At 38.1% G+C, this 20,924-nt stretch overlaps 1 protein-coding gene across 8 annotated transcripts in view; it reads right to left on the reverse strand.

Annotated features, from left to right (window-relative positions):
* The window catches only part of MDM1 (Mdm1 nuclear protein), a 45,935-nt gene that overhangs the window by 13,472 nt on the left and 11,539 nt on the right, over positions 1 to 20,924 (reverse strand). For 3 of the 8 annotated variants that reach the window (XM_043446992.1, XM_043446990.1, XM_043446993.1), the window contains 7 exons: positions 14,700 to 16,158; positions 13,539 to 13,653; positions 10,383 to 10,756; positions 9,191 to 9,328; positions 4,981 to 5,148; positions 3,634 to 3,737; positions 3,454 to 3,553 (listed from right to left, as the gene is read on the reverse strand). In XM_043446992.1, coding sequence (XP_043302927.1) covers positions 3,454 to 3,553; positions 3,634 to 3,737; positions 4,981 to 5,148; positions 9,191 to 9,328; positions 10,383 to 10,756; positions 13,539 to 13,653; positions 14,700 to 14,717 — 1,017 coding nt within the window. In that variant the 5' untranslated portion in view covers positions 14,718 to 16,158. Of the gene's footprint in view, positions 1 to 3,453; positions 3,554 to 3,633; positions 3,738 to 4,980; positions 5,149 to 9,190; positions 9,329 to 10,382; positions 10,757 to 13,538; positions 13,654 to 14,699; positions 17,668 to 20,924 lie in introns of all 8 variants that reach the window. The other 5 variants (XM_043446996.1, XM_043446994.1, XM_043446995.1 and 2 more) reach the window with 3 other exon arrangements.

Consider the following 20,924-nt stretch of genomic DNA (forward strand, 5'->3'; position numbering starts at 1 on the left):
GAGTCAGGGTCGAGCAAGAAGGAGCCACGGAGAAGGCTGTGTTCTATCCACGGGGAAGGACATCACTGATTGATCAACGAGAGGACAGATGAACATCCCCTCCATGTACACAGTGACCCAGTTTTATTTGACACTGATTCTTTTTAAAGAAGGGAGTGGAGATACAGAAATTCTGTAAAAACTTTATTCAGCTTTGTCTGTTACTGACATTTAAAACTCAATGCTTTAAACTGACTTTATCAGCAATCTTTGTTAATAATCTTCATGCTAATGTTGCGCTATTTTGCAAATACATACTTTTAAACTTCTGCATCCTAAACTAATATGAAAAAATAGGAGGCTGATATTTTCAAAGTAAGGTGTTTGTTCTGCTACAAAGTGTAAAAAAATCAATCGTTTGAACTCAGTGTTAAAAACAATCCCCACAGCCAAAAACCAGAGTCACTAAAAAAGATATGAATAAGCCAGGCCAAACAATTAAAGCAATATACACACCCCTTCCCAGGTCAAGTAATACAATCAGATTACATGACATAAATGCTATAAATAAAATGTCTTCCTTTCTGAATTTCTCTTTCTAAATTAAGAACACAACTAAATTTGTTTAAAATTTAAATGATTCAAACTCAGAAAATTGGGGAATAAAATTTTCTTTTTCCCAAAATTCATCCCCTTAAAATGAAGAGTCACATTATACCTAAAAGTCCTTAAAAATCTGTCAAATTATAGAACATCTCTCAAAAGTGGCACTTCATCTTGAAACAAAGTTCAATTTCTGGAAGTACATTAGAAAAAAATGATCTCAACCAGTGTAGTCGGGGTGATAAGAAGACTACCTAAAAATCAAGGAAAAAAGGCATTTAACACAGAATCTAGTAGTTAATCTGAGGACGGAACTTAACAATTGTAATTGCTGGTTATTATTAAAAAACAACCCTTGAAGTGAGCATTTTAAAGAGGAACAGTGCCACTGGTTATAGTTTGGAGATAACAAACAACTACTGGACCAAAAAAATCAACTACCTTAATGTTATGTGAATATGAACTTGGGACTTGGTTTAAAATACCTAGTGACTAGATTACTTATAGATTCAAAAAGTACAGTATCTCAAAGAAGAAAGAGGAAAATGAAGATGTCACATGGACTAGAAAACTATAACATGACTTCAAGTGAGTTAATACTCAAATAATAAAGTCACCTATGTCCAAGTGCATTTGAAGAGTGTGAATAATATTCCATGAAATGTTAGGAGTAGGATAATGTGGATATTCCTTAATTATTGGTACATCAAAAGCAGCCACATAAAGTATCTTCCAGGGAAAAAAATGTATATAAGATTTAAGTAAAATATTAAATGTCTATGATCTGGTTAACAAAAACTGTTATCACCATCAGTGATCACTAATCTCATAACTAAAAATTCTTATTCTATTCTAACTCCAATTTGCTTTTTGAATGATTTTGACCATGAAGTTAAGGCAAACTATTCCACTAATTTAAACACTTTCAACCACCAGTAGTAATTAATAAAACAAACACCCCAGAAAAGTCACGTTACCATGGGAATCTTAAAGAGAGAAATCTTAAATAGGAAATCTTAAAGAAAGATCTTAAATTAACAACAAAAATAAAAATGTCCTCTCCCATGAGGGCAAGAATAAGGATTGTTACCTTATCATGACTTCAGATGTAACAATCCTTGGAGTCCATTAAATATTTAGATCTAAACCTTAACTATGCTAAAGCCTTTGACTGTGTGGATCACAACAAACTGTGGCAAATTCTTAAAGAGATGGGAATACCAGACCACCTTACCTGCCTCCTGAGAAATCTGTATGCAGCTCAAGAAGCAACAGTTAGAACTGGACATGGAACAACAGACTGGTTCCAAATCGGGAAAGGAGTACGTCAAGGCTGTATATTGTCACGCTGCTTATTAACTTATATTCAGAGTACATCATGAGAAATGCTGGACCGGATGAAGCACAAATGGAATCAAGACTGCCAGGAGAAATAACCCCCGATATGCAGATGACACCACCCTTATAGCAGAAAACGAAGAAGAACTACAGAGCCTCTTGATGAAAGTGAAAGAGGAGAGTGAAAAAGTTGGCTTAAACCTCAACATTCAGAAAACTAAGATCATGGCATCTGGTCCCATCACTTCATGGCAAATAGATGGGGAAACAGTGGAAACAGTGACAGGCTCCAAACTCACTGCAGAAGATGACTGCAGCCATGAAATTAAAAGGTGCTTGCTCCTTGGAAGAAAAGTTATGGCCAACCCACACAACATATTAATAAGCAGAGACATTACTTTGCCAACAAAGGTCCATGTAGTCAAAGCTATGGTTTTTCCAGTAGTCATGTATGGATGTGAGAGTTGGACCATAAAGAAATCTGAGCACTTCTGAATTGATGCTTTTGAACTGTGGTGTTGGAGAAGACTCTTGAGAGTCCCTTGGACTGCAAGGAGATCCAACCAGTCAATCCTAAGGAAATCAGTCCTGAATATTCACTGGAAGGACAGAATGTGAAGCTGAAACTGCAATACTTTGGCCACCTGATGCGAAGACCTGACTTATTGGAAAAGACCCTGATGCTGGGAAAGGTTGAAGGTGGGAGGTGAAGCAAACGACTGAGGATGAGATGGTTGGATGGTATCACCGACTCAATGGACATGAGTTTGAGTAAGCTCTGGGAGTTGGTGATGGACAGGGAAGCCTGGCGTGCTGCAGTCCATGGGGTTACAAAGAGTCGGACACTACTGAGCTACTGAACTGACTGAAACCCTAACTACCAACTCATCTTAATTTTAAAAGTCTCAGGCCAAGAGATAATCTTCCAAAATAAGGAGCTAACAGTGGGTGCAGTCAGACAAACTAATCTTGAAAAATTAATCAGTCTTCACTTAACAGAGAGCTTCCCTGCTAGCTCTGATGGTAAAGCGTCTGTCTGCAATTCGGGAGACCCGGGTTCAATCCCTGGGTCAGGAAGATCCTCTGGAGAAGGAAACGGCAACCCACTCCAGTACTCTAGCCTAGAAAATTCCATGGACGGAGGAGCCTGATAGGCTACAGTCCATGGTCATAAAGAGTCGGACATGACTGAGCAACTTCACTTTCACTTTCTTTCACTTGACAGTGGAGGTCTGCAGGTTATAAAATAATCAAGTCTATAATGCTACAATTCTATAAACTGACTTCATTAATATAAATAGTTGATTTTTAAAACATTTTTAACTTTAAAGACCTTATAATTAATCTCTAAGGAGCTAGTTGGTATTAAAAAAAAAAGTAAATACACTGATAAATAATATCCAACTGATACTTCTGGTGCTATTACCACATCATATATCTTCAAACTGTAGTCCCTACTACTAGGTAAAACTACTGAAATTAAACTGAAGTAGTATCAGAGAAAATGTGGGTTTACTGAGCTTATATACTCACCTGATCTGGTATGTTTTCCTTCACACGTGTCCAAGCCCCAGCTTTATATAAATACTGGGCTGGGCTCAGAAATTTTGCTCTATATTCAGAATTCACCTTCCTAACAGAAATGAAATGAGAGTAAATATTTCACCATGCTGATTAGCTAAATACTATGATATTTTTTTACAAAATACATACCCAAGCCTTTGATGTCTCCAAGGAGTAAGTTTCTTTTTAGGCTGGTTTGAGTCTTTTGATTCCATCTCTGCTTCTGATTTTAAAGGCTCATCTGTTTTATTACACTACAATGAAAATAATTTGAACTTTTCATGCTCCATTTATGTCATACATTAAAGTGAAAATACAGATGTCATAAAGTATACTTGGATACTGAATTATAATTGTTTTAAAGCTAAGCTTTTACTACTAAGATAATGCAGAAATCACAAGTCAACAAGCAAGTTTTGAAACTAGTATGTCTGGTTAGTTTCTTGAAGTATATAGCTCAGGATATGGTTTCATTTTCTAACAAAAATTTTACATACTTGGCTAGGAAAAATGTTTTAATTGTATCAAGTTTACTTATTTAGATGTTCAACTACCTTTTGAACATTGGTCTTACATTTTCCCTTGATATTCTAAATCTACACTTAATTGTTACAATAATTAAATGGAAGGTCCCAAAAAGTTAAGTTAGCACATTGCTTTACTGAATAACTTAACAATTCTTTTTCTCTTTAAGAATATTTTAAGTCCAAATAAAAAAGTATTATACATTATACACATACATTATATATAATATATATGTATGATTTTATAATACATATACAACTATAATATATTTATTATATATATAAAATCATTTTACTTTCAGTCATATAGTTTTCACTCTTAGAATCCATAAAATAGGTATGACATTCCAGGAGATTTAAAAATAGGACCTATGCCTGATTCACCTATAACTTACAATAGTTTTAATCTGATGATGCAACTTAAACAGCTGTGATTTTTTTACAGAAGTAGGTGTTTGTATGTACTGAGGTAAGTCGTGTGAATTTTACTGGCTATAATAAATAACGTGTGTATGTCTATTTCTGTCTTAATTTCCATGATTTAATTTAAAGTATATGTTTCTATGACCCCTGTAACCCCTTAAGTTCACATCACTGTAGGGCCAATCATTTGATATTAGGCATAGCAGACTTACCTGCTATATTATTAAGCATTCATTGCACTGTATTATACTTAATTATTTACATCTCTGTCTACCCCATGCAACAAGAGCTCGTGGCCCAAGAGCTGCTTAAGGCTTAGTGTGGTTATCATTGTATTCTCAGTACCGACCAGTGCCTGGCTTCTACCAAGGGTTCAATGAACATTTGACATTTAGTGAACAAACAAATTAATGAACTAGCTAAAAACAAAAATCTCAAGTGGTGATAAGTAAAGGGAAACTTATAAAGTTGCAAATGGTGGTAAGTAAAAGAAGATGTATAGAGTTTCAAATCATGAGAATTTTCTTTTGTTTAAAGAATTGACAAATACCTTCTTTTCAGGAGATATTGTTTCAAAATTTCCGTTTTCCTTCAAATGACTTCTTAATTTTGGTTCTTTCACTGGGGATAAGCCCTTAAAATTTCTTTTGTATTCAGTTTCATGGATGACTGAGTTACCTTTGAATTGTGGAACAAATTTGCTTTTATTGTGGAAAACCTTAAAACAAAAATTACTTTAGTTTAGTTTTTTTTGTTAAATATATAGAACTTAGAACTTCAATTGCTTAAAGCATTTCACATATAAAGTTGAATCATCAGGATACAAAAAAGAGAAAATTATATATGACTATAATTTCATTTCACATGGCTAATTAATAGCCATTGCAACAAAAGCAAAAATAGGCAAATGGGATTGTGTCAAATTAATAAAAAACCTCTGTACAGAAAACAATCAACAGAGTGAAAAGACAAACTATTGAGTACAAGAAAATACCTGCATACATCTCGTAAGGGATCAATTTCTAAAATATTTAAAGAACTCAAGGAACTCAATTGAATAGCAAAAAACAACGAGATTAAAAAATGGGCAGAGAGGCATAAAAACAGACTCATAGGTCAATGGAACAGAATGAGTCCAGAAACAAGCCCACACATATACAGTCAATTAATTTATGACAAAGAAGTCAAGAATGTAAAATGGGAAAAGGGTTTCTTCAATAAATACTGCTAACAAAACTGGATAGCCACATGCAAAAGAATGAATCTAGACTACTATCTTATGCCACATATACAAATTAAATCAAAATGGATTACAGATTTGAATGTAAGCCCTGAAACCATAAAACTCCTAAAAGAAAACATAGGCTAAGCTCCTTGACATGGGTCTTTTTTGGATTTGACACCAAAAACAAAGGCAACAAAAGCAATCATAAACAAGTGGGACTACATCAAACCAAAACATTTCATACAAGAAGGGAAACCATCAACAAAATTGAAACATAACCTATGGAATGGGAAATTTTGCAAATCATATGTGATAAAGAGTTAATATTCAAAATAATAAAGAACTCATAAAACTGAATAGAAAAAAAAAAAGCTGATTAAAAATAGGCAAAAGAACTTTTTTCCAAAGAAAACATAAACGGTCAACAGGTACGTGAACACACCACTAATCATCAAGGAGTAAATCAACATCAATGAGACTTTACCTCACATACGATAGAATGGGCATTAACAAAATATAAAAGATAACAAAATGTTGGTGAGGATGTAGAGAAAAGGGAACCTCTGTACACTATTTGTGGGAATGTAAATTCATATGGAAAGCAGTAATGAAGGGTCCTCAAAAAATATAAAACAGAATTATCATATGATCCAGCAACCCTATTCCAGGTATATATCCAAGGGAAATGAAATCAGTATCTCTAGATAATCTACACTGCCATGCTCATTATAGTATTCACAATAGCCAAGATACGGAATCAATCTAAGTGTCCATGGACAGATGAATGGATAAAGAAAATGGAATATTATTTGGCATTTAAAAAGCAAATCCTTTCATTTGCTACAACATGGATGAACCTGGAGAACCTAATGTTAAGTGAAATAAGCCAGGGACAGAAAGACAAAAATACTACATGGTGTGATCCCACTTATATGTGGAATCTAAAAGAATTCATAGAATAGTGGTTGCCAGGGACTAGGAGATGGGGTAAATGGATATATGTTGGTCAAAGAGTACAAAGTTTCATCTATGCAGGATAAATAAGTTATGGAGAGCTAAAGTACAGCATGACTACAGTTAAAACGCTGTGAAAAAAGTGAAAGTGTTAGTTGCTCAGTCGTGTCCGACTCTTTGCGATCCCATAGACTATAGCCCACCAAGACTCCTCTGTCCATGGAATTCTCCAGGCAAAAGTACTGGAGTGGGTAGCCATTCCCTTCTCCAGTGGATCTTCCCAACCCAGGGATCAAATCTAGGTCTCCTGCATTGAAGGCAGACTCAACCATCTGGCCACCAGGGAAGAACTCAGTAATACTGTACTGTATACTTAAATTTGCTAAGAGGGTAGATCTCAAGTATTTTTAAGTGTTGTACATTCACACACACACAAAAATGGTAACTATGTGAGGCAACATACGTGCTAATTTGCTTGACTGTAGTAATCATTTCAGAATGAATACATATATCAAAATTTTATGTTGTACATCAAAATTACATAATTTTTGTCAATTATACCTCAATAAAACTGGAAGGAAAATCCAAAGGTCAACTTTTGATGCTCATTACTATGTTCTGAATAATAGTTATTAAATCAAAATAATACTTAAGTCAAAAGAAATAATGAATCATATCTTTTCTCCCCAAAGTTCCCTACCACTCCATTAGTTTGGCAATAGGATAAGTAAAATAGGCAGATTTTAATCACATGAAAATACACATTAGCTTTACAAGGCAACTTTGTCAGCTCTACAGGTTTTTTCCTCGACATCAACTTTTTTCTTCCTGCAACAATAAAATATTCTTAACATTTTCAATATCTGACATGCATTTGTTCATTTTTTTTCCTTTGCTTACTTACTTTTAGCCTGAGTCAAGGAAAAAAATCAGGTAATTATCATGTTTTTATTTATAAATGTTTCCTTTTATCCTTATTATTCCATGATATGGTTTCCATTTTATGGTACACTGCCACTGATTACAAAGAAAGTAATGGAAAAGATACGGAGTTCAAATAAGGTGTATAACTGCTTCATAATGGTGAATAATACACCTACACTTCACAACCAAATAGTATATCTTTTTAAGTACAGTATAATCTCAAGAACTTTTCTGCCGTAAATTGTTTTTACTCCTTTATATATAAGACATCCTTTTGGAAAACAAGTGTCTGATAAAATAGAACCGAATAGCTCCTTTAGGAGTTTCCCCATCAACAAGCATGGAAAAAATTTCTGTCACACAACTCTCCAATCCACAGACCTGAAACTGCTGATACACTTTAACTAGTAGAGTATTTCTTTACAAAAAGTTCTCTGAAATCTTCACTAATGAAAGCAATAAAGCTAGTAGTAAAGGCATTTGCTAGTGACTTATACTTCTGATACTATAAAAAGAACATTTCTACACAATGCTTTTCACTGAAATATGTAAAAGTTGTCAATAGGGCTTTGATTTGAACTACCTCTAGCTTATATTCCATAAAAACTAAACAATCATAATTTTCAGGCCATATTTTGTAGGTACATTTTCTATCTAAGAACACTTGTGAGCCAGCAAAAGAAGTATTGATTCTATTCACTAGGTTTATAAAGGGAATGTATTGCTTTAGGTTATTTTCTGTGTTCCTAAAATGTTACACATATTTCAGGTTTTTAAAAACTGAATAACAAGTAAGCCTAAATCTGCTACAATTTATAACAGTGGGAATATTATCTTAGTGTAAAATGACATGTTATTGTCTTTCTGAATCTAATTATCCTCTCAGTCCTTGGGGATGTATAAAGTACACAGGTGAGTGAGAAAGAAAAGACTAAGCTGCCATGAACCTTTGGGGATATTCTAAATGGAAGTATTTCCTACTTAAACCTAGGAATATGGTTAAGAACATAAATAAGAGTTGAGAGTTAAGAGCTCAGAACTTTCTAGAGAATTATAGTAGTAAAAAAAAAAAAGTCTATTTTAGTAATGGTAGCCCAATACTAAAACTGTGTGAGAATACAATGAAACTTAATATCACTTCTAGTTACCATTTTAGCTTTTGAATTTTATAAACATAAATTGACAATTCCTATCACTGCTCATTTGATATAAAGACAAAATTATACATCTTGCATCACCTCAACCTATTTTTTACTATTAAAGTAAATACCCAAAGCAGTTATGCCTTTCTTAGACAGAAAACGTGCAATATATTAGTCAATGAAACACAACATTTCAGAATAAAACCAATTTAATTTAATAATTTTTTATAAGTAAAAAAAATTCACAGCATGCAAAAACTTACCAGTCCTCAAGTTTTCATTACCCTGTCTCATATTTAGTATATGTGATGGATCTGGCAACAATGATCATCAGTAGCCTAGGACAGTATAATATTACTGCTATAAATCAGAAGTAATAGGATGATTTTAGCAAAACTCTCATTTTCACTTTTCTAGAACCTACCTCCAGATCTACTAGCTAATTTCTTTCTATGTAAACTGCAACACTAGATTAGATAATGGCACTCAATAATGCATTGCATCCATTAAACTACCTGATTGGTTGCAAAAGCTGGAGTAGGTTGTTTAGGGGTCTTCCAAACAAACTGCCTTTGATATTCAGAATTCCTCAAGACATTATGTGAAGGAACAACCGTCAATCCAGCTTTCTTCCGCAGAAGTCTATCCAACTGCTGGGGAAGAAAAAAAAACAAAACATTCAAAGTTATTAAAAATTTCTGTTCAAACTTTTAAACTGTGATTTTAAAAAAACATGCAATATAAAAATCTACACTCCTAACAAACTTAAGTGTACAGTATAGTACTGTTAACCATATCCACATTGTTATAGAGCAAACTTCCAATCGATAATGTTCCTTTTAAATTGTGACTCTTTAAAATTCCTTTCTTAATACTGTCAAGGAATTATTGTGCATCCCAGCAAAAGGTAACATTTCTCAGTTCCTTCCTACCAATTATTCATAAATGGATCTACTAGTAAGAAACAACAGCACATCACCTCATCCACACCTTGCTTTTGGGACACCTTTCCCCTGCCCATCAGACTTACATGTTACCTCCCTTGATTCCCTTGTGTCCCCTGGTTTTCCAACAGCTCTAAATGCCTCTCCGTGGTTCCAGTCAGTGGTGGACAGGAAATGGGGAGGAAGCAGTAGAGTGGAGAAAACTGTGGAAGGCAGTGAGGTGTCTGCACAGGGCCCCGTAGCCTCTGCTTATGTGCTTGCAGGGGCCTTCCACAGGCCAGCTGTGACGTAAGAGAGCAGAACTGCAACATCTTTTGAGATCCAGCCAGACCCCTCCTTTCTTTTGCATTTTGCCAACTGAAGCTCTGTTTTTTTTCCTCTGGTATACAATAAGAAACTGAAAGGGCCTAGGTATAAGTCAGCTCACCATCCCTGCCAGAAGTAATAGCCTACTCCCCTTCTCTGTCTCAACTTGATCTCTCCCTTAGGACTCGGGTGCTGATATATGATAAATGAAATCCAGAGGCAGACTGTCTTCCCAGTGAAGGGATCTCTGAAAATAACCAGTACAAAATGGCAACTGTTAAGAACAGAACTAATTCATAACAACTAAAGTCAACTACCACCTTATGGTCTATTCTACAGACTTTGAACAAGAAAACAGCAGAAAAAAATCAAGCACAAAGTGTAATATTACTGAAATGATGATAAAATTTATACAGAATTCTATGCTTCTGAAAAGAAATACAGTGAATACACATACCCTATCATCTACATTTTCTGAAAGAGGCTTGGTAGAATGTTTCAGCTCCACATTTTCATTAGCTGGTACATGGTTTGTTTTTACATCCTCCTTACTTTCTACAATATCTGAAGCCCCCTCAGTTCTGGAATCTGCAGAGTGAGATCTGGTTCTCTTGGGACCCCTGCAGGCTTCTACTGCAAGAAGTCTTTCTTGGTTAGCATCTTCTGTTTGTTCTGCCTCCTGTGATTCTGGTGTTCTAGGGGCTTCAGGTTCTGGTGATAGGACCACATCATTCTCTGAGGTAGCTCCATTCCACTCAAGAGATTTTGAAATTTGTGGGTCATGATGAGGGACTCTTCTTTTCGAAATAAAACTTGGTTCTCTTGTGATTCCTACAAAATATAATATGCAAAATTAGCAGAAACCAAAGCATAAAGCCACAAAGACAACTCTGAATCACATGTATGAGAGAAGAAATGGAATTTAAAATTCACTTGAGATACACAATATCCTTCCAGTTACAGGATTTTTTAAAAAGTACAGTTTTTCAACATAAAATCTCTAATTTTGCTTTAAATAAATAGTAAAAGTTTGACCATAATTTTAAATTGGGGTCATGATGTTCAAGTTATCCTAACACAAGTCACTAGATTGCAACGTGATGGACCTGGCAAGCCAGGCAGAATGTGTTGCCTCCGTTTCTAATTACTTTCCTGTGCTACTTAGCAGAACAATGGGCCCTGGTACTGTCAAAATTTGGAACTTTTCACAAAGCTTCTCTTATGCAGTGCAGACCAAGATGAGAAGGGATGAGATGTCATTATGCTGGATCTTGGCTCTATATCCGCCTTGAGTTCCTGAGAAGTTGAAGAGAATGAACCCTTTGAACCAGAGCTAAGATACTATTTCTCTATATTTCTCTCTGGAAAGCAAATGCCCAAAAAACTTAACCTTCTACCCAGGTAAGAGGAGCTCTGCAGAATGACAGCCACTGAGACACTGCCCTAGTTTGGAGCCATTCTTTAAATAGAAAGACGACTGTGTGGGATGGAGAAGAAAGATTAAGACTAGAAGAGAAGGGAAGGTGGACAGACAATCTGGCATTAGCTAAAACCAAAGCTCTTTAGCTTCTATTATGGATGTTTTGGCCATCGGACCCAGAGTCTCCACTGGTGCAAATCTCCCCTAGACCACAGTCTTCACACTGGATGCATCTATGGCTGGAGGCATATAAAGACATCCGGGTGAGGGGTGCAGAGACGGCAGCTTAAAAGGATCCCTTTCCAGATCCTCACTCCGTACGTGCCACTTCCTGACACTGAGCTGCCTAAGGGCTTCCTCCGCCATCTGTAGTTTCCTTTCTCACCGCTCCTTTCATAATCACCCTTTGCCCACTTTACAAAAGAAAGACATGCCTCTCGACCACCCTATGGAATAAAAAAAAAAATTGTCATAGGTGGGGAGGACAAACAAAGGAACAATTCGAGAAAGCACAACTCCTGACGGGGAATATTTGACAGCAAAGCAAAGAAGGCAGAGATTAGAAATAACAAAGGAACAACACCTTATTTTATCTAGCTCCATGCCTTTTCCAACTACCTATCTTAAACTAAAATTCACGTGTAAGAGAGTCATTATGTGACATGCATATATGCATATTAATGCATTTATGTGAACCAGAGAATAAAGTCAGACTTTTTTCTCATGGAAAATAATTCTAATTTTATCTGATTAGTTTTCCAATGAGGACTGACTTTACCAATTAAATAATGAACATTTACCGTAAACTGAGCTAAACTAGCAGCTCCAAAGTTAACAAAATACATGTAAAACGTGTACGATATTTGTGTATGCACAATAAGCCAGAAATCATATCCTTTGTTTGATTGTACCGGTCATTACACTTTTTATTTAAAAAATTAAATATCAACTTTAAAATGTGAGGAGAGATAGACTTTCTAAATTCTTTTAGCAGGTATGAAACCAAAAAAAAACTTGAAGACCACCACCCTAGACTTCCCTCTTTAACAGAGCAGGGCTGGTGGAAGAAAAGCAAAATGAAAAGGGAAGCTTCTCAAGTGGTCCACCCTTGTCTCTCAGCACACACTAGGAGGAAAAAGACACAGAGAATGTCTAGCCAGTTTTAGGTAACACTGCTGCTGTTCCTTGCTAGCTTTCCACCTCCTCTTTCAACAAACTGGAGTTCCCACTCTGCTCCTCCCCCTAGCCCTTCCTTTCTCATTAAGGTGCCATACTCCAAAGTGGCTCTGTTCCCAGTCTCCTTTCATCACCACCCTTTCAAATGTAGCTGATCTAAGCTAAAATGTTATGTGGTTAACCAATTCCCCAGTGTCATAATATCCCTTAAGGCCCTCGATGGGCTAAGCTTAGCTACATTTGAGAAATTTATGTTGGGATACTTAATCTAACAGAGCCTCAAATTTGTGGAACTCTGGTCGTCTGGAGAGGATTATGAGCACCACCCTGCCTAAGATGCAGGGACACTTGGGCTTTGAAGCCAGGCTCTGGGCAAAGGAGCCTGACAATTCAGAGGAATATTAAAAGAACCACCCACTCCAGTCCACTCTTCTCTTTGTTCTCCAAACCTAATCCTGGAATATGCTCTTCTTACTAGTTTCCAGACTTGGCACCCCACTCTCAAGTCTTTTCCTGGCTTCGAACATCTAAGATTGGAGGAAATTATATCCTATACATATGCACTCTCACAGGGGTCACAGGAGGAGCACCTAACACTATCTGTGTATAAGCACCTAGCCCTTAACAGGTATATCACATTCATCACTCCCAACAATCCTGTGCAAGGGGCTTCCCAAGTCCCACTTGGTGAAACAGGCCCAGTTTGTCCAAAGTCACACAGTAAATGTGGATTCAACCCCAGGTTTATCCATTCATTTAAAAAAAGAGAGAGAGAGTTTTAATAAGCTTTAGAATGTGCCAAGGCCCTATGCCAGGTACTGGGCAAGAACATGGTGGTGAAGACAGAGCTCTTTTCTCAGAGATCTTATATTCTAGTGAGGGAGAGATTAAGGAAACAAGTTGAATCAAGTCAGTCTGTCTCTCTCTCCCTTTATCACACTCTGGGAAACCACAGATTTTTAATCATTTTGCCCAAGGCTTATTCAAGTTATAATGACAACTAATTGTTCAACTTACCTAATTGATCTGATCTAAGTCCAGCCCACGGGTGTCTTCTCCCCACTGAGGAATTACAAGACTCTGATAAATACGACTTTTTCCATAGAAAATTTCTCTGGTATTCACTCAACCCCTGTAATGCAAAGTACAATTTAAGTACAATGTAATTAATGAAAGTTGTTTTAAAGTATATATCAGTAAAAATCATTTCTGAACCTCTAAAAAGAGTGGAAATACTTAAGACTAATTAAACACAGAAGAGCTCCTTAATAATAGCTCCTAATATTTACCCAACCCTGCACTAAGCAGTTCAGTGTTATAACCTTAATCCCCACAACCACTTGAGGCAGATGCTACTAGGAATCTGAGGCTCAGAGCGGCTACCCTTTTGCTGGATGTTGGATTCAAAAGCTTGAGCTTTTGTCTGAAAATGGGTGGCAATCTAAGTCCTCATCACTATAATTATCCTAACTAATGAAGTTCTCATCGAGTACACAATATTATATTGCAATATTATGCCTAGTTCCTTGTGAAGTTTTGTAAAGCCAACCGAGAAAAGACAAATTCCCCTCCCATTCTGAATATAAACCCTCAAGATAAAAGAAGACTGCAGGGCTTGTGGAGCACTGTGGTCAACTGTTATGTTGCAGGGTGCTTGACCATGACAGCTACCAATTACCTGGAACTATCAACAAACCTTAAAGAAATGCATGATTATGAATAATGTGTTTCTTATACCCTGTCTTTAATCTTGTCAGGGTCCCATTTCTTAAGCCTTTAAAAGACATAAAGCACTCTCAAGTTTTAAAGGGAAGGGGTGTTAAATGCTAAGCTGTGATGTGGTCCACAGGTGCCCCAATCTGAAGCCGCCACAGTCCCCATTATAAACTGCCTTCTATGTACACGCCTCTGAGCACCGCCCCCCCCCCCCCAAATAAATCCATCATCTCAAACCATCTAACTCTTCCAGTCGACAACTCAGAACGGAGTGTGAGCGGAGAGGGGGCTAGGTAAGAAGGGATGAACATCCTCCGGGATAGTGACAGGCAGGCTCGGGAGCTGACAGGTTCTACCGGGCCGAGGGGCGCGGCCCAGAAAGCCAGTGAGGCTCCGGCACGCCGCACCCGCCCGGCCCTAATTCCCCCCATCAGGCTTCGGGCCCGGGGACCCCGTCCTCACCTTGAAGCGCACCGGCATGTCGGCCTGAGCTGGAGCCCCCGCCACCCCGACAGTTAACGGGACAAAAAGCCCCGAGGGGGCGGGGCGACAACAGTAGGTTCCCTAGCAAAAGCTTCTGCCCAGCGTCCTCGACTACGCGCCGGCGCACTCCGCGATTCCCTCCTTGAGCCCTGTCGCTCTGCCTTTCCCCGCCCATTCTGAAGCCTAAGAACCAATTGAGGCTCGGAAAACCCCATGCCGTCATTAAGATTCGACCAACTAGTGTCGGAAAGGAAAACGCCCGCCTCCCGAGCCAAATCCCACGGGCCGGTCGAAGTGGCGGGCGGAAGGCCGGCCAATGAGGCTCCCGGACCCGGAGTGGGCGGGGCCCCGCGGGAGCTTCGTCCTGAGGAGATGTTGATGGCGTCTGGTTTGTGGGCCGCTCTGCAACAATGGGCTAACTGCTGGGATTCGTTGAGTCACCGACCTCGCTGGGCCCCGATTCTTGACGTCATAAACAGGACGGTGTGTTTTTAATTCCAACGTGTATGACAGAACCGAATGTTTCTTTTTATGAAGTGAAAATATTCAGGTCTGTTCTTTGGAATATCAATTCCTGCCATGGACAACCGTGCTACACCGTTTACTACCACATCAAAAGGAAGAGGCCAGAAAATAAATATAGCTTAGGCAGGCCAAAGCCCATTTTTTTAAAATTGCATCTTGAAAGGCAAACTGCTGACTTCCGGTGATGCTGCCTCTCACAACCCCTTCCCCTAGAAGATGTACATATAGCTCCTAGATTAGGACACGTTCATTAATGATGGCTGTGAGTCTCAACTCTCAGAGCCTCAGCTTTGTTTCTCCTCTCATCCTTTTTAAAAAATGAAATTAAGCTTGTTTTTTATGAATTATTGCCACCATCATCAGTAAATGTTTCTTGAGATTCTACCTTTGAGAGAATGCCATGCTGACCCTGACAACGGAAAAGAACTAAATTGTCCAGATAGTTCTCTAATATGCTTGGGGAGAGTGAACATATATTTAGTCAGTAATAGTACAATGTATCATGTGCTAAATTGCCAAATAAGTGGTATTAACAACATAGGAATTGGAGGAAGGAGACATCCCTAAAAGTGATGGATAGAAAAAAGTTCAGGTAGAAAGATTCAGACTCAGCCTTGAAGATTAGAAGAACTAAAATAAGTAAAGAAAATGTAACAGTTAAAGGGTAGATGTCTGAATGGAATGCTTCCAGGCTTCTTCCAGGAACAACAAATGCAGTCTCATTTTACTTTTGTCACATGTTAACTGAAGCAAAGGATACCCCCTTGTAAGCTTTCAAATATTAATATTAATCCTTGATGCCCTCCTTTAAGCATTTTCTGCAGAGGCTTGGCTTCTGAATCCTAATTGATGTCTCTGTTCTTCTTCATCATCTGAGATACTTAAAAATTCATTTGAAGGAGCCACCTGATATCTGAAACAAAGAGAATATTAAATTAGTCCCTGTACAGCCATGCATCCAAGGGGCCCTTGATAAATGTTAATTGGCGTTGACAGCATCTCTGTTGTGTAAATTAAGAATGGCACAAACAAGATGCAGTGAAACATAAAACAAAAATCCTCTGCAGGAAGGCCGACCAGATCTTACAGGATAGAAAAGATACAGCTCTGATTGTACACAAAGCTTTGTTACCACATAATGCTAAGGTGAAATCAGTATGTATGTAGAATGTAGCCTATCTGCCAAATAAGGACAATGATAACTAATCTGGCTCTGCTGAGCAGAAAACAAATGACAAGAAAACCAAACAGCAGATGGTAAAAAAAAATTACTCAGTCACAACCTGAGTTTGCTGAGATGTGTTATTAAGGACCCAGGGAACAAGAATGTTTTACTTTGTTATTTTTAAGAAAATCCTACTTCAGTTTGAGATTTCCCTGGTGGTTCAGCTGGTAAAGAATCCACCTGCAATGCAGGAGACCCTGGTTTGATTCCTGGGTCAGAAAGATCCCCTGGAGAAGGGAAGAGTCGCTAAGCGACTAAGCACAGCACACACAGCACAGCTACTTCAGTTTATGAGCCAAAGATATAGACATGAAAAAAAGGACAGCCTTAGTAAATGAGAGTTTTGTAGCCAGTTTTGTATTTTACCAGCTTTTAACACTTCACTGCTGCAGGCAGCAGACCCAGTACCCTACAAAGTTCCACCCATATGTTCTGGGGAGTCCCTACGAAGTGTCTCTCATGTGCTTACAGCTACCGCATATAATTTGCCCAGCAGCACTGTCACTTCTTACAATAGTCACACATCTCTAGGTGTCACTCTTCCTGTTGACACTAGCATTTACTGGGGACTGAGCCACTGCTGGGCACAGACAGCATGGCGCCTCCTTGGCCTGCTCAGCCCTGCTGGCAATCTGTGGCAACGCGCCTCCCTACACTTTCTGTGTTACCCCTCTTATTGAAGGAATACCAAAGTGTCTTACAGAGTTCTTCCACTTATGTTTTAGCCTTCCTCCTCTCCAAAGGGCTCAAAGTGAAGTCCATAATTCGAATCTAGGCCAGAAAGTAATTATTTTAACTGATGGGTAGCATTCTGTAACATAAGGGTGTCACAACTGGCTCCCTCTTCGCTTTCTTGATTTCTCTGTTTCTCCTGCAGATAGATTTCTGTTTATTGCCTATGAGCAACTAAACCAATACAACCTCTAAAAAGGCAACTTGGTGATGCTTTTCACCCAGCAATTCCACTTTTATAAAGTATCTTACAGATATACTTACCCACATGTGAAAAACCAATTCATTTAAGGTTGTTTAGTGCATTGTTTATAGTAACAAAAGTTGGAAGCAACTTATATTGTTGTCCATCTGCAGGGTGTTAGTTACACACATTATGGGTCCTCCAGGACCAGAGCAGGAACAGGTCATGCAACAGGTCCACACAGCAGTGCAGGCTGCTCTGGTCCTTCTGGCTTTTTGACTCTGCAGATGTCAAGTACATATTATGTGTATCTGTCAGGGTCTGGTAGGGAAAACAGAAACTACCAGGAGCACTTCAACAGAGAAAACTTAATATAAGCTATGGGTTATTGGAAAACTTAAAAAAGCTAAAAAGAGAGAGCATGGTAATTCCAGGAAGTGCCTCACATCCTGAAGCTGGAAGAACAGAGGGAAAATGTTGAGGTCACTGGAGCACGGGGCTTCCCTGGTGGCTCAGACAGTAGAGAATCTGCCTGGAATGTGAGAGACATGGGTTGGATCCCTGGGTCAGGAAGATCCCCCTGGAGAAGGGAATGGCAACTCACTTCAGAATTCTTGCCTGGAGAATCCCATAGACAGAGGAGTCTGGTGAGCTACAGTCCATGGGGTCGCAAAGAGTCAGACACTGAATGACTTACACACACACACACACACACACATACATATACATTGGGGCACAGCTCCAGGTTGGCTGGAGAAATTTCATGGGAGTTGGTCAGACTGCTGAAAAAGAGTCATTGCTTAGCTGGTGCTGGTGCCTCTGAGGGGACAAAATGAGGCTGCCAGAAAAAAAGAGGGATGGAAACAAGGAGACTGTACCAACTGCCACCACAGAAGTAAAGGTCCTTGTTAAGGAGCCACAGAGAGGAAAAGCTAGCAAAAGAGAATTTTCCTATCTCTCTAGTAGTCCTCTCTTAGCAGACCTAACAGGGAACTAGCAGAATCCAAAGGGTCTATAGGTTCCAAAGGGTCTATAGGTTCCAAAGGGTGAGACTAGAATTGAGACAACAGTTATTAACTTACACACCCCCATACAACTCTTAAAAAGAAATAAGCATTGTTTTGAGCTGACTTGGAATGATTCTCCCTCATCCCCTCACCAAAAAAAGCCAAGTTGTAGAAGAGTGTGTGTGGTATACCTATTAACTGGGATAAAAGGGACAAAAAAAGAAAGAAAGATGGTATCATTCATAAACACTTTTTCCTTCACAAGTCTAACTCCATTAGTAGCAGCTATGAAGATGAATGTTTTATTCATAGTTTTCAATATATGGAAATTTTACGGTATTGATAGCTATCATTAGGGCTATCCTCCTACTTAAAATGACTCTTTCCATTGAGCCTTTCTAGAGTCACTTTGATTTATATCTATCCCAATAGGGCTCTTGATTCTTTTGGAGACAAAAACATATCAAAATCGCTTAAAGCAATTATTTGTACTTGAAGTGTAAATACACTACTCATTCTACTAAGAACAGGAAGTCAATCATCTTCACAAAGCTAGCAATCTCCCTCATTTTCTTGGTAACAATTGAAACATTAGAGAATTTGTATTTGCCTCTAACTATATTTTCATTTAACCAACAAATGTATTATCTATAAGCAAAACAAAAGACAAAACAAAAAAAAAAGTTGAAGAAAGAAGATACAAAGATGAGTAAGACACAGTAGGACAGACGTGTATACAAAGAACACAGGAAATGATAGAGAAGGAATCTAGGAAGGGGCTAATGTGAGCACCCTGGTATTCTGAAGATGCTTTATAAATCTAGAGCCAGAAACTTTGATCTAAGACTGGGAACTAAGGAGCAGACAAGCTAAGGAAGCTGCTTTTATAAGTGGTGCTGAGAAGACTGGTCAACCGCTTGTAAAAGAATGAAACTAGAACACTTTCTAACACCATACACAAAAATAAACTCAAAATGGACTAAAGATCTAAGTGGAAGACCAGAAACTATAAAACTCCTAGAGGAAAACATAGGCAAAACACTCTCCGACATAAATCACAGCAGGATCCTCTATGACCCACCTCCCACAGTAATGGAAATAAAAGCAAAAATAAACAAATGGGACCTAATGAAACTTAAAAGCTTTTGCACAACAAAAGAAACTATAGGAAAGGTGAAAAGACAGCCTTCAGAATGGGAGAAAATAATAGCAAACAAAGCAACAGACAAAGGATTAATCCCAAAAATATACAAGCAACTCCTGCAGCTCAATTCCAGAAAAATAAATGACCCAATCAAAAAATGGGCCAAAGAACTAAACAGACATTTCTCCAAAGAAGACATACAGATGACTAACAAACACATGAAAAGATGCTCAACATCACTCGTTATTAGAGAAATGCAAATCAAAACCACAATGAGGTACCATTACACACCAGTCAGGATGGCTGCTATCCAAAAGTCTACAAGCAATAAATGCTGGAGAGGGTGTGGAGAAAAGGGAACCCTCTTACACTATTGGTGGGAATGCAAACTAGTACAGCCGCTATGGAGAACAGTGTGGAGATTCCTTAAGAAACTGAAATAGAACTGCCATATGACCCAGCAATCCCACTGCTGGGCATACACACCAAAGAAACCAGAATTGAAAGAGACAAGTGTACCCCAATGTTCATCGCAGCACTATTTATAATAGCCAGGACATGGAAGCAACCTAGATGTCCATCAGCAGACAAATGGATAAGAAAGCTGTGGTAAAATACACCATGGAATATTACTCAGCCATTAAAAAGAATACATTTGAATCAGTTCTAATGAGGTGGATGAAACTGGAGCCTATTATACAGAGTGAAGTAAGTCTGAAAGAAAAACACCAGTACAGTATATTAACGCATATATATGGAATTTAGAAAGATGGTAACATTAACCCTATATGCAAGACAGCAAAAGAGACACAGATGTATTGAACAGTCTATTGGACTCTGTGGGAGAAGGTGAGGGTGGGATGATCTGAGAGAATAGCACTGAAACATGTATATTATCATATTTGAAACAGATCACCAGTCCAGGTTCGAGGCATGAGACAGGATGCTCAGGGCTGGTGCACTGGGATGACCCAGAGGGATGGGATGGGATGGGGATGGAGGTGAGAAGGGGGTTCAGGATGGGGAATACATGTACACCCATGGCTGATTCATGTCAGTGTATGGCAAAACCCACTACAATATTGTAAAGTAATTAGCCTTCAATTAAAATAAATTAATTTTAAAAAAAAGAACAACAACAACAAAAATTCCCTGCACGAGTCACAGTTGAAATATATTAAAACAATGTTTTTTTCAACTGACCAGAATTTTAAAAATTTATAAATCCTTGTGTTATAAAATATCTGGAATTGTAACTTAACAAGCCGCCATAGAATGTTTGCTCTTAAAACAAGTAGGTCTTGCTCAGGAGAATAAGGATTTTATTAAACAAATGAATAAATCTGTGAACTTAATACTCATAAATAAATAAATTCCATCGTGGGCA

This window comes from Cervus canadensis, chromosome 25 (assembly GCF_019320065.1).
Source record: "Cervus canadensis isolate Bull #8, Minnesota chromosome 25, ASM1932006v1, whole genome shotgun sequence".
NCBI classification, from domain to species: Eukaryota; Metazoa; Chordata; class Mammalia; order Artiodactyla; family Cervidae; genus Cervus; species Cervus canadensis.